The 23,392-nt window shown below is 38.9% G+C and overlaps 1 protein-coding gene and 1 long non-coding RNA gene across 2 annotated transcripts; one reads left to right on the plus strand and one right to left on the minus strand.

Annotated features, from left to right (window-relative positions):
* The first annotated feature begins 2,243 nt into the window (after window positions 1-2,243).
* Window positions 2,244-3,944, plus strand: LOC126714200 (uncharacterized). The gene is made up of 2 exons (XR_007651565.1): window positions 2,244-3,034; window positions 3,157-3,944. It is a non-coding gene; the product is annotated as an uncharacterized LOC126714200 (long non-coding RNA).
* Window positions 3,945-9,072: 5,128 nt separating this feature from the next.
* On the minus strand, window positions 9,073-9,810 carry LOC126712256 (uncharacterized). The gene is made up of 2 exons (XM_050411521.1): window positions 9,319-9,810; window positions 9,073-9,222 (listed from the first exon to the last, which is right to left on the minus strand). Exons 1-2 carry the CDS (start codon window positions 9,808-9,810, stop codon window positions 9,073-9,075), a joined length of 642 nt encoding a protein of 213 aa, XP_050267478.1.
* Window positions 9,811-23,392: the final 13,582 nt, after the last annotated feature.

Consider the following 23,392-nt stretch of genomic DNA (forward strand, 5'->3'; position numbering starts at 1 on the left):
GAGACGAAGAAAAACTACATTTTCTACCTCTTATTAGATGTGGGGAGAGACCTAACCAACCTACAGTTGGAACCTCTCGCTAAAAACTGATAAAATCCTGAAGACTGACAAATCTCATAGGGCTTTTAACAGTAAAGAAACTCGTCCACAGTAAGAGGATTGTTTCCCTAAAAAAATTCTCTCTATAACACTTGCATAGATACAATGAGCCTTCATGCATTGGGGTTAAGCTGGAGTAAACCTATGCCCAGCATGTGAAGAATCTCCCTAGCAAAAGAGTTGAGAGGCAACCTAAGACCTCCTAACAAATAAGCCTCATAAATACCAACCCCAAGACGAGGGGAACAACACCACTCACCTCGGACAGTTAGACGAGGATTCAGATCATCCGGGATCTGATACCACTTTTAATGGAACCTAATTTTTTCTTGTCTGTCTTAGATGGAATACCTACTACGCAACAATACAGAATATCCACCTCTTCATTTGAAGAGGGGATGGACGATGGTATCTGAGAGGATGGGCCAACTGACAAACTTGATGCCGTCCTCTGCCTTAACTCTTCCTACAAAACCTTTAATGGGACCCTAGGAACCCTAGACAAGTAGTGCTAGTCTGAAGAACTACTTGCACTACTGTCACTTGCACTACTACTGCAACTATTATTACTCTCGTCATGATACTCATCTATCTCTCTCTCATCACTATTACTAGACGAGGACACTATGATAGCCATTTTGTAAAAGAATAACTTAAGAAAACCTATAGATGAAGAAAGGAGGATACCTGATTATAGATGAAGACGACTAAGGACTGGAGCAAACTTCTAGACGATGCACAGGACGACTGATGTCATGGAAGGAAATATGAAAAAAGTGAGAGGGTAAGAGGGGTATTCTCCTATTTATAGCCTACAGGATGGGACACTAAAGTGACATAAACCAATTAGAATGTGCCACATGGCACATTTTTGAAAAATGAAGCGACGCGGCTTGAAGGCCTTTAAGATTGAGCCACATGTCATGGCATATCCCTTGATTAGTCCTTTAATAAATAATTGATGGTTGAAGGAAAGGATAATGACATGGACGACATAAGGACAAGGGGGCAATTGATGAGGGCTAACTTAAAGATGTTCGTCCATGATGATTGTCCACAGTCATTGTGTCTACTACCTAACCACATCTAGAGAAACCTTAAGAAGAGGATAACAAAAACATTGTACTTAGGAAACAATACAAGTCCCTTTGGAATAGGTCCAGGTAGGTCATCCATAATGCAAACATAAGGATGACCAAACAACACTTGGTGAAATCTACAAGAGGACTTCTCATAAACTTCCTTATGATCTGACCATGATGTACTACTCTCAAAACGTGGAAGGAGTTCCTCGTAATACACTCCACATACTCCATTTACCCATTTTCTCCACTAACTACTCACATCACCCATGATGGTGATGAATCCGAACAAGTAGACCCACTTCTAACACTCTATAAAAAGAAAAAATCCCATTCACCCAAGGTAAGTTCTAACCATTCACTATTTTCCATCATTTTGTCCTAGAAAGAAAATTGACTTAACTGTCGGAGGGTCCTTGGCCAAGTTACACTAGTCACCTTTGATAGTTCTTTCTTTCTTTTCAGATTCACAGCCATCACCATAGCCAGAAGCATTCCAGCCTACTGATTTTTGTGTATCATCATAACTTATCACGTCGTCAACTAGGTTTATAGTTATCAGAATAGAGAGGCAACGGGTTACTAGCTTAGGACTGGGTGCCTTCGGTTAGATTAATTTCTTGTCTCCCTGAGACCAATGGACAAGAATTTTCGAATCATCTCTGGTGAATGGCACGATGGTCTACACTATCCCACGCAAGATGGGGAACTAGGTGTGATGACCATAGGCCCAAAGACAAATTAATTTAACCTTAGTTTATAGAGAGTTACTTCCTTCACAATTAATTTTTTTCGTACCTCTTAGTTATTATCATTATTATTATTTCTATTTTATTTTTCTATGAAAAATGCCTAATTTCGTACTTTTCTTTTCAAAACATTTGTAGATGATAATTTTATTGTCGTGAATCGTAATTTGGTGAACTTCAAGGATCTTACTAGGATTTTAGGTCCGAGATCTTCCTTCACAAGGATGGTTAGGTTTGCGCTGCCCATATTATCCTTAGGTACACTCTTATTTCAAAATGCTTCCAATCCCCAAAGCATGTGATCAAGTACAAAGATCCTTGGCTAGCAAGGATTAATGTAGCCGTTCCTGGATTTCTCTCTGGTTCCCCTTTAAAGGGGACTCAAGATGTTGAACTAACCACTCAACAAGTCCCCGACCTTATTCAGGCTAAGGAAGTGGTCAAACCTTCTAATGAGGAACCAGAGGTACAAGTAGGAGTGACTACCTACCTTGACCTTAAGGAGGATTTTGATGTTTTTAACGACCTGACCTAGCCAAGCACTCTGAGGCCAACTCCCAACCTCAAGTTACAGCCCAAGTTAGTATCAACTAGGAAGTCTCTGACATACCCAAAGGAATGGTAATCCAAAAAAGTATGCCTAACCTTCTGTCCTTGCAGGAGACCTATGTTGAGGGAGCTTCGCCTGTTGTACCTGTGGACTTAAGGCCTCCCACCCCTTTTTGGCTTGGACCTCTCCTTCTAAGCCTATAAAGAAGAAATGAAAAAGGGATAAGAGGGTTGGGAAGGAGAGCTCTGAGGAGGGCGAGGTTTAGCTAATAATGGAGCAAGAGCCTCCAAAAGGGCCTAAGGTTACTAGAGCCCAGTTGAAGAAAGGTTCCACTGAGGGAACTAGCTTCAATGTTGCAACAGATCAGCGCTCCAAGGTCTTTACTTGGAGCCTCTCTCCCTTCTAACTCTTCTATCAGAGAATTTCAGCAAGGGAGAGTTGGATACATGCCCAACTTTGTTGAGTAGGCTTTTCTCCTCCCTCGAGACATAGAGGAGCTTCGGAATTTGATGAAGCATAACGTGTTCCTCATTTTGAAGAGAGATTTGGCTATGGTAAGTTCCTAGGGTCGAGCTTGTGCCCCTTCCTATTTTATTTATTTATTTTTTAATTTTTTTATAATAATAATCTTTTTTTTTTTTTTTTTTTTTTTTTTTTTTTTTTTTGTCTACATAAGCGGTCTAGGCCTCCTATGTTGCTGAAGAGTGGGTGGACTATGCTCTCTCCAAATCCAAGGAAGGGGAGTCACGCCGAATAGCCGTCACTAAGGCTCAAGCTGATGTGGAGAAAAAGTACAAGGACTCCCTCTTCAGGTTAGCTAAGGCCGAGAGGGGAAGAAAGAGCACTGAAGTTGCCATGGGGGTTGTTGACAGATAGGTTGAAGAGCAATGTGGTCAGCTTTGGACCACTAAGGAAGAGTTGGCTCTTGCTAAAGAAAAAGTTGGACTCCAATGAAAAGAACTAAAGGGGAAGGATGCAGAGCTATTCAAGGCATAACAAGCTGCTTATGAACAGGGGAAAAAAGAGACCTCGACCAGTCTTACCCTTTAAATGAGAGACTTAAGTTAAGAGTTTTGCCCCCAAGTTTGGGCCAAAGCTCTGAATGTTGTTGGGGTGGACTCGTCTTTGGAGCTTAAAGACCCATCAAGGATTGTCTATCCTTCTACTCTTAGGGGTGAAGCCAGCTCATCCACTTTGGCATCGAGACCAGCCGAACCAACTTCTCAACCTCCTCCTGAGAAGGAGGGCAATGACAAAGGGTCTTTGGAAAAAGAGGACAAGGCTGGAGAATGAAAAAAGAAAGATTCCACAGAATAGGTCTTGTTAGATCCTTTGTAGTAGGAGCTCCTAATTTACATTTTAGCTTAGGTTGCAGGCTTTTATCCTTTCTTTTTCTTGTATTGCTTATTCTGAAATCAATGATTGCTGAAAATTCTGCTTTTATCTGACTAGTACTTGCTTGTATTTGCCTCTTGTCCTTTTTTATTTTTTTATTTTTATTTTTAACACTTGATTCACTTTAAGCGTCAATTTATCCCAGGCATGTGACCTAAGGAATCGAACATAGCCAAGATTCTATTTAACACTTAGTCATTTTAATAAGATTTAATTTACCCAAGTCATGTGACTCAAGAAGTCGAACATGGTTGGGGTTCTATTTAACTTTAGCCATTTTATTTTCTGTAAGAGTTAATTTACCCAAGGCATGTGATCCGAGCAGTTAAACACAGCCGAGGTTCTACTTAACACTTAGCCATTTTAATAAGAGTTAATTTATCCAAGGCATGTGACTCGAGGAGTTGAACATGATCGATGTTCTGTTTAACATTTAGCCATTTTGTTATTTTTTGTAAGAGTTAGTTTACCTAAGGCATATGACATGAGGAATCGAACATGGCCGAGGTTCTATTCAACACTTAGCCTCTTTAATAAGAGTTAATTTACCTAAGGCATGTGACCCAAGGAGTCAAACATGGTCGAGGTTCTATTTAACTTTAGCCATTTTATTTTCTGTAAGAGTTAATTTACTCAAGGCATATGACTTGAGAAGTTGACTATGGCCGGGTTCTGTTCAACACTTAGCCATTTTAATAAGAGTTAATTTACCCAAGGCATGTGACCCGAGGAGTTGAACATGGCCAAGGTTTTGTTTAGCACTTAGTCATTGTAGGATAAAAAGTGCAGATACTAATAAAAGTGAAGCTGTAAGAGTAAAGAAAAAAAAAGGAATAATTTCAGTATCATTCATTAATAGTAATATCTTCGCAGGTTATTTACATTCCAAGGCCGTGGGATATCATTTTCATCTAAGTCTTCTAGACAATAGGCACTTATCCCTGCCATTGATGTTATGTGGTAGGGTCCTTCCCAGTTAGGTCTGAGCTTTCCCCACTCTGGATTCATGGTATTCCTTACGACCTTTCTTAGGACCAGGTTTCCTGGTACAAATGCTCTCGTCTTGATGCCCCTATCGTATCCCTATCTAAGCTTCAGTTGGTAATGGGTTAGCTGGACCTTGGCAACTTCTTTTCTTTCCTCAACCAAATCTAGGCTAGTAGAGAGGAGTTGTTCATTTCCGCTGATATTAAACTGGTTAGGTCTCATTGTCAGGAATCCTGTCTCTAGGGGGATAACTACCTTAGAACCATGTCATCGAAAAAAGGGTTTCACCAGTTGATCTTTTAGGAGTGGGGTGGTATGACCATAATAAATGTGGTAATTCATCCACCCATCTTCCCTTTGCTTCGTCCAGCCTCTTTTTGAGCCCATCCACTATCTTCGCAGGTTATTTACATTCCAAGGCCATGGGATATCATTTTTGTAGGGACACGATTATTTAGTGGCCCAAGAATGACATTGGGCTCGTAAGTAAAGGGCCCTAACAATATGATTTGTAGAGAGTGGGCTTGAAAGGCAGGACCTTAGTCACAGGTCAGCGGTTTGGATTTAGCTTGAATGGCTAAGCATTCCATCGGTATAGGTTGAAGGATTTAGGTCCTCGGATTTCGTCCGAGGAGCCTAGTATCCTTCCCCTTCTCCCATTTTGTAGGATTTTTCCTCTCTCCCCCGGGAGCCCCTTTTCCCTTCGTTCTTTCCCCCTTTTATACTAGTGATCACCTTCCTTTTAGTGTTCACGTGCCAGTTTCACTTTTTGGGGCGCAGACCTGTCCTATCGATCCATACCTCCAGTGGTTAGAGGTAGTTGGGAAAGTTAAATAGCATGGTTTGGAGTATGGGCCTGTCAGATGCAGGATTCTGTACTACCATATTGGCAGCTTTCTCCCTTGTCCTGCTCCTGTACTGAGTTTGTCCTTTTCTTCGGGTGTTTTGTAAGGTGTTGAGCATGATGTCGTCCTTGGCGATATCCTTGTGCCTCTTTTGGGCTTTCCTTATGCGTCCTCGGCAAGAGCTCTCCTCGGCTTAGGCCTTGGGCCCTAATGTAGAGTGGGCTTGGGCCACGAATTCTCTGACCCCACAATTTTCATCTAAGTCTTCTAGACAATAAGCACCTATCCCTGCCATTGATGTTATGTGGTAAAGTCCTTCCCAGTTAGGCCTGAGCTTTCCCCACTATGGATTTATGGTATTCTCTACGACCTTTCTTAGGACCAGGTCTCCTGGTACAAATGCTCTTGTCTTGATGCCCCTGTCGTATCCCTGTCTTAGCTTCTGTTGGTAATGGGTTAGCTGGACCATGGCAACTTCTTTTCTTTCCTCAACCAAATCTAGGCTAGTAAAGAGGAGTTGTTCATTTCCGCTGATATTAAACTGGTTAGGTATCATTGTCGGGAATCCTGTTTCTAGAGGGATAACTACCTTAGAACCATGTCATTGAAAAAGGGGTTTCTCCAGTTGATCTTTTAGGAGTGGGGTGGTATGACCATAATAAATGTGGTAATTCATCCACCCATCTTCCCTTTGCTTCGTTCAACCTCTTTTTGAGCCCATCCATTATGACCTTGTTGGTTGCCTTGGCTTACCCATTGCTTTGAGGATAGGCCAGGGTAGAATATCTATTCTTTATGCCCTACTCATAGTAATATCTTTAGAAAGCCTTGCTATCGAACTGATGCCCGTTGTTTGAAATCAGAGTTTGTGGAACTCCAAACCTTGTGAGGATATTTTTCCAGACAAGCTTCTTCATGCCTTGATCTTGAATATTAGAGAGAGGCTTAGCCTTGACCCATTTTGTGAAGTAGTCGGGTGCAACGAGGAGCCATCTTCGATTTCTAGTTGCCTTTGGGAAAGGCTCAACTATATCCAAACCCCATTGTGCAAAAGGCCATGAACTAGTAAGTGGATTCAGGACCCCTTCGGGCTGATGAATATTCAGGGCGTATCTTTGGAACCGATCACACTTTTTGGCATAATCTTAAGCGAACCTTTGCATGCTGGGCTACCAATAACCCTGAGTGAGAGCTCTATGAGACAAATACCTCCTACTAGTATGACTGCCATAGATTCCTTCATGGAGTTCTTCTAGTAACGGGTCTACCGCCTCATGATGGACACATAATAAATATGGGTCGGAATACGACCGCTTGTATAACTTCTACTTTTCTGAGAGCCAATATCGTGGTCCTTTCTTTAGATCTTTTTAGCCTCAGTTTTGTCTTTGGGAAATATCCCATCCTTAAAAATGATACCACTTCGTCCATCCAGCTTGGGCCGACATTTATTTTGTTTATTTCGATAGGGACTTGACCGTTCCAACTAGGCGCTACTAAATCCTCTACTATTATAACTTTTGGCAGGCCTTTTCCTAATGAGGTGGCTAAGGTTGCTAACGAGTCAGCCTGAGCATTTTTATTCTTAGGGACTTGCTTTATAGAAAAAACCTTGAAGCTAGATTTCAGTTGTTCCACTTGGCTTAGGTACCATTGCATCCTTTAGTCTTTGGCTTCAAATTCTCCTTTCACTTGCCCCACGATGAGCCTTGAATTGGAAAAGACCTCCACAGCCCTTCCTCCAAGTTTCTTTATTGCGCTTAAGTGTGCTCGAAGAGCTTCGTATTTTGCCTCGTTATTCGTGGCTGGGAAGCCTAACCTTAGGGATTTCTCCATGGCTATTCGCTCAAGAGATACTAAAACAATCCCAATCCATGATCCTTTCTAGTTAGCAGCCCCATCCACATATAATTCCTGTAATGGTGGATGAGACATTGAAACAAGCGAAAATTCTAGGTAAAATGTCCCCCCTCTCGAACCTATCCTTTTCTGCTCCTTCAGTAAACTTTGCTACCAAGTCAGCCAAAACCTGCACTTTCATAGTTGTATGTGGTAAGTACTTGATGTCAAATGCTTCCAACATGGTTCCCCACTTGGCTACTCTCCCCGTAAAGTCCAACCTCCAAAGTAGGGCTTGTAAAGGGAGTTGGGTGAGGATGACGACTGTATGTGCTTAAAAATAATGGGAAAGCTTTTTCGTGGCATGTATGATGGCTAAGATGGCTTTCTCCAAGGGCAAATATCGGGTTTCTGCCTCTTGGAGGGACTTGCTCACATAATAGACCGGCTTTTGCACCCCTACTTCTGTTCAAACCAAGACTAGGTTTATTGCATAGGCCGAAACTGCTATGTATGCATACAAAACCTCCTCCTTCTCAGGTTTGGACAAGATTCGTGGATGGGCCAAGTATCCTTTTAGCTCTTCAAAGGCCTTGTCACACTCCTCGGACCAAGTAAAGTCTTTCCATTTGTGAAGTAACTAAAAAAATGGTCTATAGTGATCAGTTGATCGAGAGATGAATCTGTTCAAGGCCATTGTCATCCTAGTCAGCCTATGTACTTCCTTCGGGTTTCAAGGTGGGTGCAAATCATGATGGCTTTGATTTGATTGGGATTAACCTCTATTTCTCAGCGAATGGTCATGTACCCTAGAAATTTCCCTGATCCTACACCGAAAGAGCATTTTGAAGTGTTTAAGTGCAACTTATGTTTCCTAAGGATTGAGAAAACTTCGTCCAGATCCCTTATTAGATGCTTGGACACCTACTTGCTCTTTACCACCATTTCATCTGTGAAGGCTTCAATGTTCTTGCCTAGCTGAGCTTCAAACATCCCTATCACCATTCTTTGATAGGTGCAGCTAGCATTCTTCAGGCCAAAAGGCATCAGTCGATAGTGGTAGTTTCCAGCAGGGGTTAGAAACGTTGTCTTCTCTTGATTTGTCAATACAAGTGGTATTTGATGGTAGCCTTGGAAGGTGTCTAGAAAACTCATCCGAGGATGGCCGAACGTTGTGTCTACAAGTTGGTTGATTCTGGGAAATGAGAAGGGGTCTTTGGGGTGTGATTTATTCAAATTGGTAAAATTGACACAAACCCTCCATTTCCCTAACATCTTCTTAACCACTACGGTGCTGGCCAACCACTCAAGATAAGAGACCTCCTTGATTGCTCTAGCTTGCTTTAGCTTATTAAGCTCTTTTTTCACTGCTTCGGCATGCTCTTTAGAGGATTGCCGAGGTTGTCACCTCTTCAGTGTGATGTTGGGTTCATGTCAAGGTGGTGGCATATGAATTCGGAATCTACCCTCAGGGCCTCGTATGTGCTCCAAGCAAAAACATCCAAGTTATTCTTTAGGAAGACCAACTACTCTTCCTTCTCGGCCGGAGGTAGTTGGGTCCCGACCTGAAAAAATCTATCTTCATCCAAACTGAGGACAACATTCTCCAATTCTTCACACTGCAATCCACCTACTGCCATTCTACCAAAGTCCTCTAGTTCTTCAACTGCTAATTGCTATGAAATGTGACTTAGGTCAAGGGGATCCATTTGAGTTGACTGGTGCCTGATTGCAGCAACCATACTCTGTCTGGCCATCATCTAGCACCTTACTAGCTCCCCCACGCGCCCCTTAGTTAGGTACTTCATCTTCATATGCAAGGTGGAAAAGACTGCCCTGATAGAATGAAGCCATGGCCTCGCCAGAATTGTGGTGTAGGGAGAATAAGCGTCAACCACAATGAAATCTACCTCGACAACTTCACTGCCCATTTGTATCGGCAACTTAATTATTCCTTTGGGGATCACAGTTCTCCCATCAAACCCTATTAAGGGGGATTTGTACTTTTTGAGATCCTCGAGATTCAACTTCAATCCCTTATACAAGTTCGGGTATATGATTTTAGCCTTACTTCCTTGATCCACCATTACCCTTCTAACGTCAAGCCCTCTAATTTGGAGGGTAACCACCAGAGCATCATCATGGGGCAGGAAGGTCCCAACCTTATTAACATCCGAGAAGCCTAGGATTGACTCTTGCTTGGTCCTAATCCTCTTGGACCCTCCATCCTCTTCTCCAAACTCAGATTGTGGTGAGATTGACATTACCCTGGACGAGGGCCCTGCTTCCTTATCCGGTGTGGCGAAAATGACATGGATGGTTCCCAATGATGGGTGTGGTGCCACCTTCCTCTAGTATCCCTGTCCTGTTTGGTTCCCCTTCCTAGGGGATTTGTTTATGAACTGCTTCAGCTTCCTTGCTTTAACTAACTGTTCTAAATAATCGAGCAAGGTTCTGCAATAATTGGTCATGTGGCCTCGGTCTTGATGATACTGGTAGTATAGGGTTTGATTCCATTTGGTGGGGTTCTCACCCATCTTATTGGGTCATTTGGAGTAGGGCTCATTCTTTATTTTTTACAAGACCCGATGTATGGGTTCCTTAAACACCAAGCTAATCACCAAGATGTTACCTTGGGGAGGTTGATTAAAAAACTCCCTCTTTGGTCGGTTAGAGCCAAATTTTTCAGGCCAAGTATTCCTCCGTTCGAGCGTGAAAACCTTGGCCTTCCCTTTACCCTAAACTTGATCATCCTCGACCTTCTTGTGCTCATCTATGCGATCTGTCAGCTAATGCATGTTTTGAGCAGGTTTCATGGTGAGAGATTTCCTCAAGTTCGAATTTATAGGAAGCCCCACTTTTACATCCTCAAAACCCCCATCAATCTCCTAATACCTATTGGAATAGGTTTTTAAGGTCTCTTCTTCTCGCATTTCCATGGACAACAGAAAGTCAAGAGGCCTAGGAATCTTGCTACAGGTCACGAACCTGGCCCCGAACGCCCTAGTCAGCTCCTCGAAGGACCCTATCGAACCATCCTCCAATGCATCGAACCACCTCATGGCAATGGGGCTGAGGGTTGAAGGGAAAACCTTACATATGAAAGCCTCATTTCTAGGGTGAATGGCCATTCTTTGATTAAAATGGCTCACATGTTCCACTGGGTTGATCCTTCCATGATATATGGTAAACGTTGGTTGGGTAAAACGATGGGGGAGCTTGGCCCTTTCAATGCATAAAGGGTGATCTAGAAATTTGGCGCAAGGCCCTGCTCATAGCATCATTCCCCATATTTTCAAGGGGTGAGTTTCTATTTCTTCTTCTACAATGTCTTTCTCCATCTTTTGTATGATAGGACGTTGTAAAAGATTTATTTGGGGGAGTTCTAGATCTCTGCCTATAACTTTGTTCTTCTTTTGAATCAGAGCTTTGGCTTGACGAAGGTGTTCTATCCTCCCTGACATGTACTCTACGTCAGAGCCATTTACATAGGTGATTAATATCCAACCTAAGGTTTTGCGTCTCTCGTCTGTGCGATACATGACTCCCTAGTCTTGAGTGGCTTTGACTGATGTGGTTCGAGTAGATAGGTTTGACTTTGATACTGGGAGACCAGTCCACCTTTCGATCCCTTCTTCTCTCCAAATTCACAAACTGATCCTGTTAAGAGCCTACAGATTCTTCTCTATCTCCCCTGGAATTTGCCATTTTTACTATCAAGGAATTAACCACAAAGATAGATTAAAGATGACCCTTCCCACAAACGGCGCCAATTGTAAGCAGTTTAAACCTAAGCCCACTTAGAATAGTGGATTTAGATTAGAAGGCCCAATACAATTGATCTGTTAGAGGATGGGCTTCCGAGGTCAACTTTGATGTACTAGTATGATTTAATCTTGAGAAGGATGGGAAAAAGTTAGATAATTCAAGTAAGAAGAACAGATTTTCTGGAATTAATACTTCCTCGGGCTAGGTCGAAGAGCAGTTGTTCATATATTGTTCAAGTCTTAATCACAGGATAGTGCTATACAATGTCAGTATTTCTTTTCAATTTTTCATCCTCCCATTTTGTTGGGGCTTCCCTCCTTTATATAGTCAGCTAAATTGCATCTTAGCCCTCCACTTGTACAGTCATTAGCCTTCCTTTAGATGCTTGTCCTATCAAGATTTTGCTGGAAGTGGTAGAATATGCTGTAAGCTATGAAGGCACTATTCAGAGGTCATTCCATTAATGCGCCCATCTAAGTTGGTGCAGTGCATTGAATGTGGAAGTGATGGTTACTTTGTTTAGATACTTCCCTTCTTCTTTGCTTGCATGTCTCTCACATCGTCTTTGGTATTTTGTTCTTTAGTGCAAGTGGCTTGCTTTACACCTCCTAAGGAGAGTTTGCTCCTCAGCTTGATCCTTGGGCGAATGCTTCTTCGTCCCTTATTCTCGGGTTCTTAGTTATGTGTTAGATCGGGTCCAATGTGAGTACGGGCTTTTATGCCTCCTCGGACTAGGCCCACGAGCTATATTTTTGTATTCAAATCTTAACCCTACCACAATTATTTATAAGAATTAAATTTTGTTTCTTGATGGACAAAGAATACCTAGTTACCTCTTCAAGAAGGAAATTTTCTTCATATTAAATAAAACAATTCTTCCACACTACGAGAAAATCCTTTCCTTCTACTCTAAGAAAACCCAAACAAATTAGAATAGAAATTTGAGTCAAACTCTAACAACTATCTTGTCAGTTTTTCTCTAGTGCTAGCCACGCATCATTGAAAAATTTATGACTCACTTTAGGGATGTGCTTTGTTTGGGTGTCTTTCTTTTTGTAGCATTTTTTACGGTTTGATTCAAACCATATTTTTTGTGTGGTTTTTGAGGATTTTGCTACTCGGAGTTAATCGTGATAAATTTTATTGCACAAACTTTCCAATGATGTACAGCTCGCACAATTTGAATATTGTTTGGTAGGGTTTCGATCAAACCCTAATTTGGTTTCTATTTTGGAGAGTTTTCACTTCTTTGCGTTATCTAGTTTCTTTTACTTCTAATTTTGGCGATCCAACTATCATTTTAAAGGAAAATGAATCATTTATGTGCTGGCATAATAATCACTTTGATCGAAGGATTGTCAACTTCATATAGAGTTGGTCAAAGTTTAGCCAAACTTGGTGAAACTTCATATTTTCTTTGAAACTCTCAAATTTGACTAAATTAGCCAAGTTCCCAAGTGAATGTTTTTAAATGGGTTTTGTGGCCCTAGTTTGTGTCTCAAGTGAAATTAGGGTTTTCTTAGTTTGAGATTTTTTTTTTCCTTAATTTTCATGTAAAAAAAAAATGACTTCTGGGAAGGCAAAACAGGGTAGCAACATTGATCATTTTTTCCACTGTTGTTAGTAATATAACCATTAAGTGCTAGATTAGTGGTCATATTTTAAGCACTCATCTTGCACTTAATAGTCTAAATATTAAAGAAAATGGACAATAAGGAAAATATGAATTGTCAAAAATATAATTTTGAAGCATAAAAGTAATCACATTAAGGTTGGTAAGAGCTTAAAATGTTGTTTTACCAACTCATTCCATAAAAAACACAATACAACAATGTTGCTATTCTTAAAAATTTTGACAGATGAGGTACAGTAAGCTGTGATCTATGGTAGTCTATTGTAGCTCAAAAAATATAAAATAAAAAAAAATTTATAATCCTTACTTCTTTTCTTCAATTAAAATAACATGTCTCTCTCTCTCTCTCTCTCTCTCTCTCTTCTTCTTCTTTCTTTTTCTTTCACCGGTCTCTCTTTCTTCTTTCTTTCATTGGACTCTCTCTCTCTCTTCTTCTCTCTTTCTCCTATTCTCTCTCTTTCTTCTTTCTTCTCACCAGTTCTCTCTCTTTCTTCCTCTTTCCTGCCCTTTCGCCCCCTGCACTCTCTTGCTTGTCCCTTTCTCTCTCACCTGTTTCTAGTGGGTTCCGATGTTGTGGTTTGGTTTAGGTGTTACATTGTGGGTCATGGTTAGTGTGTGGTGAAGATTTGGTGGTGGTTGAGATTTTGTGATGGTGATGGAAGAGGAAGGTAGCTGGGTTTTGTAATTGTGATGGTGGTTGTTTTGTGATTTGGAAGAGGAAGGTGGTGGTTGGGTTGTGGTTTTTTTTGGTTTTTTTTTTCTTTTCTTCCTGTGGTGGGTTGTGGTTGCCATAATGGTAGTTGTGGCTAGTGGAGCAGTGGTAGAGGTGGTTGTGGCTAAGTTTCATGATTGTGATGGTGGTTGTTTGGTGATTTGGAAGAGGAAAATGGTGGCTGGGTTGTGGTTGTTGTTATTGTTGTTGTTGTTGTTTTTTTTTTTTTTTTTTTTTTTTTTTCCCTGTGGTGGGTTTTGGTTGCCATAATGGTGGTTGTGGCTTGTGGAGGTGGCTGTGATCGTTGCTATTGGTTTTTATGGTGGTTATTTTTTATTATTATTTTAATAAGTTGTTTATATTACTTTAAATGTAGTGGAAAAAAATAGAACTTTTGATATAGGGTATATTGCAAAGTAAGCTATTAAAATAGATAAAATAGGTTTTTAAGTTGTTAAAAGCTAAAATTTTCAAGGACTTTGATGTGAATGCTCTAAATGATAATATGAAAATAACCCCAAACTTTAAATGCAAAAACTGTACTTTAGTCAATAAATAATAATAGAGAGAGTGAGAGAGAGAGATTCGGTCATATTTAGAAGAAATTGATAAATAATTAATGAAGATTTCACCTATGTTGGAATATTGATTATACTAAATTTAGTTGTATCTTTGGGCTTACAGAGCTGCTTTCTCATGCTAAATATGTTAACCCCGAATTCTGTCTAAGAGTTCTTTCTAATAAAATAAAAAATAAAAAATTGTGGAGAAAGATGGTAGAAATGACAAGAGTTTCTTACATTGTAATACCAATTCACACTTTAGGGACACCAATTTAATGGATATGTTTCCTCTAGTTTGAATTTATTTTCTTGCTGTAACAATTTCATGTTTGACTAATCTTATATCAAGAAAAATCTATATAGAGTTACAAATTTCGTGGAAAAGAAAGAAAGTGCTATACATAAAATTAACTTAAAATGAATAGAATAGTAGGATGTGCATTAGTCGGGTTGGGATATTTTTCAATCCAACGCAGTCTTCTTAAGAGAGAAATTTCCAACTCAATCCAATTTATAACAATTTTATATACCAAAATGTTGGGATATTTTTCAGAAATAATAAAACAAACTAGGCTTTCATTCAACTACTTGAGATTATTATTCTATAAATTGTTAGAAATTCTATAATTGAGTTTAATATTTCACACTACAAGAAATCTGGGTTTAGGCAGCATTTTTTTTGCTACATTTCTAAATAGGCTGCTACAGGAGCTCTATCACAACAATTTTAAAATGCTGCTAAAGAATGGACATATAGCGATGTTTTCTGAAAAATGTCACTATATCCCACACAATAGCAGCGGTTTTTAAACGCATCACAAAATATATTACATTTACAAGCACTTTTATGAACTATAGTGATGTATTCTAAAACTGCCATAATAGAAATTTAAAAATGTAGCTAATTGTATTTTCCTACATAAAAAATGAAAATGTTATATTATTTAGTCACGTTTTCAAAAACGTCAGTAAAGGTTTTTGAACACCGTTAAAGAGTTATATATGGTGACATTTTTAAAAACGTCACAATTAACAGTGCTATTGCAGAGTTTTTGAATGTCGCAAAAAAAAAAAAAATTTGCGATAGACCATTTATCTATAGCGACGTTTTTTTGTTTTGTTTTTCACAATGTTTTACAAACGCCGCCTAGACCCAATTTTTTTGTAGTGTCGATTTTATCAAAACTAAATGTCAAGATATCAAAAAATATATAAACTAAGTCTAAAAATTCAAAATAAATCAAACAATAAAATAATGTATGCATATTTTTAAAAAAAAACTATTAATAGTATAGGATGAGTCTTGGTTGCTTAGGTTAGAATTTTTTCAACTTAAATCTGCCCAACTTAAGCTTCAAAAAAAATTTACAACCTAATCCATCAACCAAAAGAATCATATTAGATCGGGTTGGCTGGGTTAGTAGTTGAATTATTGTTATCTTAAAGTTGACTGAATTTCATGATTTTCCATTATTGTGAAATTGTACGCGACCGAGGCTATGTATGAGTAGTTATTGGTAGAGATGTTCAAAATAAGATTTTTTTTCTATGTTTAGTGACCATTTATTATGTAGTGTGCCAATGAACACCCCATTTACACCATTCACTTCTTAATACCTCATTTCCCAATAATGAAATCCTAGAGGGTCTATTCCTTGGAAGATCATGGGCAAATATATCATTTAACTAGAAGATCTTTAAAATGCATAGAAAACCCACTCAAAACCTAGTCTTAAGCATGCATGTGTGGGAAATCAATTTTGCATACATATACTAGAGTTTGTGGAGCTTTGTTTGAAAATTTTATTTCGGAAAATGATGCAAAGCTAATTCAACATCGTCTAGAAGCAACCCTGAACCCCCACTTGAGCACTATATTAAAGCCCCTCGGACACACTTTTCAAAACACACTAAAATTACCGCAAAAATGATTCAAAATGGAGTTTTTCTTCAAAAAAAACTTTTATTTGAAAATTTTATTTGGCTAAGACCTCTCCAAGTCTGGGCCTTCTAGTTAAAGTTTACTAATTCTTTGTGGTTGTGTTGGTTTTGCTAGATTAACCAAAGGGAGCAATCAAGAACCAATTTTAATTTTTCTTTGAGGTTAGTCTTTTTTTTTTTTTTTTTTTTTTTTTTTTTTTTTTAACTTTGATTAAATTTATGTTCTTGTTTTAGTTTTAGTTGTTTTCAACTTTCTAGTTTTGTAGTTTAGTTAGTAGTGTCGAAGCATGTTCTTAGAGTAGTGTAATATAGAATTTGGGTTTCTATCTCAGGGTGCATGTGCATCCTTAATTTTGAGTACGTAGCTCGATGAGCCTGCATGCACAGACTTAGTCATGCACACGCAGTCTCACCTAGAAACCTCTATTTAACTAGTTTCTTATGCTTTGATTATTTAAAGCTTGTTTGGTTTGGGGCTAACTCATTACTCAACATCCATCACTTAAAACTCAAAACTCAAACTCGTTATCCATTACTCAAAACTCATTACTCACCAACAACCCAAAACTCAAAATAATTTGTTTGGTTCATCACTCAGATTTTGATATCACTCATTTTTTCCCCTTTTTAGTGGAGCCCACACTTGCCATAGGAACAGAATGATAACCTCAGCCCATATAAAAAATGTTTAAAAAATCCTTTCTTCTTCTTTAACACATGCTGCCTCCCTTCTTCCCAAATCTCAACATTCTCCGAATCCAATCCCAAGCTCTCTAATTTTTATCTCTAACCCATGCCATCAAATACCCATCTCCAACACACTGCTGATTCCATCTCATATCTCTAATACCCATCTCCCCAAATTCCTATCTTTAGAAAATAGAGAGACCCATCTCGTGAAGTTGTGCACGGACCCATCAAAAGCAATGTTCGAAGCTTCTCTTCTCCAGCAAAAGTCGAAGACCATCTCTAGCAAAAATCAAAGATTATTGGTGAGTTTTTGTTTTCGTTTCTCAGTTGTAGTGCTTTGTTGGTACTCATTTTGTTTTCTTTCTCTACCTTGAAAGGAACACCGAAATTCATGAATGGGTTCCAAAACTCATATCTCTACTTGCTTTATTATTTCCCCACATCTCTTTTTTCCCGATGTATGACTTCATGACTACAGAAAATTGTGTTTTAATTTTGAGTTTGTTTGGGTTTCGGTGACTATGCTCTGAGGTCAGGAATGTAGGTATTTGGTTTCTTGTGTCTATGCTTTGAGGTCAGGAATGTGGGTATTTGGATTCTTGTGGCTATGCTCTGAGGTTAACTACTACTCTAGCTGTAATGGCCATCTATGTGACATGGATCGCTGTGTGGCTAAGGCATCATTGTCACTCCATAACTTTGGTAGGAGGTTTTATGGTTGTAGGGAATAGACGCCGGTGAGTTTTCATTTGTGTTTAGTTACATTGTTTGTGATATGTCATAAATTCCTTCATTTCGCCTTAATTGATATTGTCATGTATGCTATAGGATGATGACTGACATTGTAAATTTTTTAGATGGTTGGACAGCAACACTTGCAAGCGTGGCGCGGAAACAGCACCTATCGTGATAGCAAAGTTCCAAAGGCTGGAGAATGAGGCAATGCTTGCTACTGAGGGTGAGAAAGAAGCACGTGCATTGCTTGAAGAAGCATGAGAAAGGGAACGAGTTGTAAAGCGAAATGCAGAAAAATGTAAGGTTGCACAAAGGATTGTTGAAGAGAAGATGAACATGTATAAACAAGTTCTAGTTCTCTCATGGGTGTTGTTTATTGTATTCTACTTATTTAGTACTAGGTTTGGGGATGTTGGAAGGAGTCAATTATGTCTACCATCACAGTGTAGTGTATGTAATAGGCAATATGTAACCCATTGAGTTTGGACACATGACTCCAACAATCTGCTGTATTTAATATAATGACTCTTTGATGAATATCTTTCTCCTTGTTAATTTCAACTTGGTTAAAAAAGGTATCTTAGCTATCAAGCCCCATATATAAGAGTATCCAACAATTTACTGTAGTTTTTCTTAGTTTACCAACAAGTAACAAATTACAGGTTCAAGCATCCATTACTGTGAAGTTGTGCAGAACTTTAATAGCACCTAAAAACTTGTATCCATTATCTTTATCCACTAAAATTTACTGATAGTGTCACACCAATAAGCTGCCAACCCAATCACATACGCATATCACATACATAATTATCCACCTGTAACCATATCACATACACAATATATGGTCCTTGAAAAATACTCCATTGCGAAAAGGTATTACATACAAATGCATATAAGCATGTCCACCTGTACTTACATTAACAATAGGTATTACATACACCTACTTTAAAATTGCCAAAAGGATTTACATCAAAAATGTCAATAGGTTATTGAAATTAGCCATTGCATGTAAGCATGTACACAGTTAATCTAAATTTACAAAAAAAATGCAACATAATGTCCAAAAGAATGCATCATGTATAATTCTAAGTGACTTTTATTTACGGTACCTAGACCTATATAAAAGTCCCAACAAAAAGTCGTAGGAATGGGTACTAGCTTTATACAAAAGTCCCAACAAAAAGGGTGAATCCTTAGACATGCCAACCATTAACCTCAACGTCGCACGTACTCCTCCCACATGCGGTCAATCATATCATCCCTAAATTCACCCATTGCTCTCTTCACTGCATTAGACATCTCTTTCACATGCCTCCTTTCGGCACTTGCACTCGATTCAGGAGAATTCCCATTATTTCCAGTTTGTATATCATCCTTATCAACGTCAAGGTTCTCCCACATGTTAAACATTACATCTCTTCGATTTTTGATGCGTATTAAATTATGTAATGCACAACACGCAGAAACAACCAAACGTTGACGATATTGCTTATACTTCATCATGCAACTCAAGATGGGAAAACGAGCCTTTAGGACTCCAAAAGCCCTCTCAATCACCATGCCAAATGAAGAGTGTCTATAGTTAAACAACTTTGTCCCCGATCTTGGTTGCCTAGTACTCCTTCTGAATTCTTAGGCATGATATCGAGTGGCCTTATGTAGTGGAAGAAACGATGCACCAATGCGGTACCCCAAATCAACCAAGTAATAGGAACCTACAAGAATAGCCCATCTAAATCAGTAATAATAAAAATTACACATATTGGTAAAAGTAATGGATCAGTAATAATTAGGGGATTAAATCAATAAAATAATCAGCAGAGCCTTTATATTCTAATTCAGGTACCAGCAACATGATCTTGTACTTGTCAGCCACAAGCCAGCTTACAGTAGATGGTTTCTCAACACTCTTACATGTAATTAAGTTAATCCCATTGTTTAGACTTGGGGGGGGGGGGGGTTGTGTCTTTGGAGTTTTATTATTTGATACAAACACAAAAACACAATGTGGATCAGCTTCAATTATATTAAAGTTAGAACTAGCTCAGCTAGAAGCCTAGAAGAGTTGTAAAAGAAGTGATGTTCTGTAAATAGAATGACTTATTAAATGGCATCTAGGATACATCAGTTTGATTTTTGGCAACTTGTATGCTAATTTAGGAAGTAAAAATCCCTACAAATTTCACCAAATTAAATTCATATAGCAGGTACTACTATAGGGGGAAAAATTGAAATTTAACATTTTTTTATTCATAGAAATAATCAAATTCAGGTGTTTGTTATGCTTTATTTACAACCACATTCAAATTTTATCTCTAGTGGCAATATGAGAAGATTTTGATAGTTCAGTGGAAGAAAGGAAGGAAGAATAAGGAATTGGAACAAGGAACAAGAAAGAGAGAAAGAATATGGAAGTAAAATAATGTAATTCTCATCTGAATGTCCTTTACAATCCTTACCCTTTCCCTGTAAGCACTACACCCCTTAACCAACTAACTACCTACTTGACACTTTGGCCCAACCAACTAACAGCCCCCAATAACAGTACAATAGCAGTACAACTTAGTTGCACTAGTCACTACACACACCCATGCACCCACATGCAGGCACACATGCACACCCTTGCAGGTATACACGCACCACTTTGCACATAAACATGCACACCCCCCTGCCTTACACAACTACAACTGTCACACTTACAAATATCCACAATAGCATACAATACACCACTGTCACAATACAATACCTATCACACTAATCAAGAATTATAGCCAGCTGATAGCTATAAACGAAAAGGTAATATAAACTTGAACATAATGAGCTTAAAAAGATAGGCAAATCTGATGTAAGTGATTTTTTATTTAAATGCTACTTCATTCTTCATGATCTAGCCAAACCTTTATTTTTTAAAATTTGGATAATGGCTACCTAGGTGCATATATACATCAGTTTATATGGTTTGTCATTTTTTTTTTCTTTTTTTTTTTTTGTTTTGGACAGTTCCTAGACTTGAATGACTGATGGAACAAAGTTTTTAAGGTCTCTCCTCCTTTGCATGAATGAAATCATGAATGTAACACAGCCAAAGCATAAAAAACAATAAATATAAAGTAGTAACATATAGCAACCAGCTCATTCCATAGAAGTAATAGTCAGAACATAAGGTTTAAAGCTCAATCTTTAAAGCCTAAGGGCATGCCTTGGTCACATAAATAGAGGACTAGTTGCTGCTTGCTTGTAGCAGTGAAAATTTAAAGGCTACAATACATATGAGGCAGAATTTAAGTTAAAGACATATACCTTCCAGTGGCTATAGGAATCCAAGCTTCGGATCTTTAATAGCTTCTTCAAACAGCCCTGAGTCATTAACACTTCCCTCCCAAACAGAATGGGCATACGTAAACCACATGTCATGGTCACATGCACACATGACATTGGTTGTAACAATGCTCTTGCGACTCCTATGAGGTTGGAGTCTTTCCGCTGAAGGCCGAGCACTAATATGTGTTCTGTCGATAGCTCTTATGCTTCTCTACAATGAATAGTGCCAATTAGTTGAAATACTATATAGTAATGTGTGAACAACCATTTTGGAAGAACTTATATTATGAGATCATTTACCTTAAACCACGGGTAGTACTTGTTGTTCTCCCGCAAATGCTCTGGAAGGCCTACCACATTTAGATTAGGCTTGATTAAATGTTGGCCATACGTGTGGACAACCCGCAACACCCTATGGAACTTGCGGTACACAGTTTTAGTGGAATGCTGAAATATGTCTACCATAGGTCGCATCCGAGTATTATGGCCGATGATGTACAAGAATATGGCCACTGCCTCCTGTACATCAACATGCCCCTTCCCTTCCTTCAAGTACCCATAATGTTTCAGCTTATCAACCAAGTGATAGAATAGATCTAGTGTCATGCGGAACATGTCATGACAATTGGTAGGATTGCCATCTCTCACTTCAGCCATATAATCGCTTCCACTCAAAATGCAAGTACGTTGTGGGCGCTTGTCGTAATGCTGTTGGAAATATGCCATCATCTCGCCAATAAGTGGAAATACAAACCGAAAATCCTCCTCCTCGCTATCATACTCCGAGTCCGTGTCTGCACCAGTGGCCATGTCATCATCACAGTCACTAATATCCATGTCATCATCACTGAAACTAATGTCCATGTCATCATTGTTAGAGTTAAAATAAGCATCGTCAAAATCATATTGCCAGAAAGGATCACTAGGGGAGACCATTATACCCTATACCCTACAAAAACCAAAGCATTAGAACCAAAGATATTGCAATATATAAACTGACAAATTAATATAAAGTACTAAAGGAATTGCAATAATGTTAGGTGAACTCAACTTACAATGTAAGTAACATGAACTAAATAACAAATATTATAAAAAAATATAATACTATAAAAAAACACCGAGTACATAACAAAGCCCACATACTAATTTAAATAACATCAAATCCACGGGAATAGTTCACAACAATTTAACATTACAATAAAACTACATTAAATAAAAGTGTTCAATTGAATAAAAGAAATAAAACCAAACGTCGAACATTGTCCAAGCACACACACATAAAGTCCTTAAATAGTACTTAAAAACTAAACCAAGTGATTCACATCGAAATCACATAACAAAACATCACAAAAGCAATCCTCATTGATTATCCAGCTGCTGAGCATGGCGCTCCATCCACCACCTCCTCCTCTGCTCTGGCATGCCCATGAACAACACCCTTTTTTCTTTCTTTTGGACAGCCTTGGTGATGTTACATAGGTGTCATCATCAAGATCTTCATACTGGTTTAGCACTTCTAAAGCTCTCCCAAGTGAGCAAGGATCGCTACCACCGGCGGATTGTGCAACATGATCAGAGTTACCGCTAGACTTTCCCTTGCCAAGGTAGTGTACTCTTGAAGAGCCATTATCATCTTACTAGCCTTATCCATTTTTTTGGCAACTTTCTTCCCCTTGGTAGTAAGATCTTCCATGGGACGTTTGTCTGCACGTTGGGTTTGCTCATCAACAGGGGGATCGTCTTGGGTTATGCCTTCCATGTTGGGATTGTAGCAATCATCATCACCCAGCTAGGTACGACGTGTCTCATTGGCAAGTTCCTCCATCAGGGCACGCTCTTTATCACTATCTAGGGCTGGCGTGTTTGAGGAAATTTGAAGGGAACCGGTTGCAGTATTAGGGGCAAAAAGTTGCTTCAGCTTGTCATAATCAGGACACCTTTTCTTCCATAATGTAGCTGCCTTAGAATCCCCCTGAAATGACAATATATATAACAAAATCCTACTAATATGAAATAGAAAATTAGAAACAAATATGCAAAGAATTAAGATAGTAAATATAACATACCACAACCCCGTTAGACCACAGCTCCTCAGAAGCAATAACCGTTTGTGTTGTCTTATTCCACCCCAACCTGGTATGCCTCAAAAGCTGGCCCCACTTTCTCTATTTTTTCCTAAGCCTATTATACTTATCTTTCACTTGCTTAGGGAGGAAACTCTTCCTAGTTTGCTCATTTAGGGTTTTCGTAATTGATAGCCAAGTTTTAGCCTTAAAGACACCATGTTCCATATTCCCCTTTTGTTGTTCATTGACCATAATGTCAATGAAAATTTGTTCAATGTGGGGAGACCACATTTTGTCATCAGCATCCTGAGTTTCTTGTGCCATCTAATACAAATTTCCCAACACAATTGCATATGTTAATATATATGTATATTAATAGTTCTATGAATGAGCCACTTGAATCTCTAACCAACCACT

The sequence above is a fragment of the Quercus robur genome, chromosome 1 (assembly GCF_932294415.1).
Source record: "Quercus robur chromosome 1, dhQueRobu3.1, whole genome shotgun sequence".
NCBI lineage: Eukaryota > Viridiplantae > Streptophyta > Magnoliopsida > Fagales > Fagaceae > Quercus > Quercus robur.

Excerpts from the sequence above, each read along its gene's own strand:
- LOC126712256 (XM_050411521.1), bottom strand. The coding sequence starts at position 9,810 with ATGTCAATCTCACCACAATCTGAGTTTGGAGAAGAGGATGGAGGGTCC. Across the intron at positions 9,223-9,318 it reads AGGGGCGCGTGGGGGAGCTA|CAATTAGCAGTTGAAGAACT; the intron begins GTAAGGTGCTAG and ends CACATTTCATAG.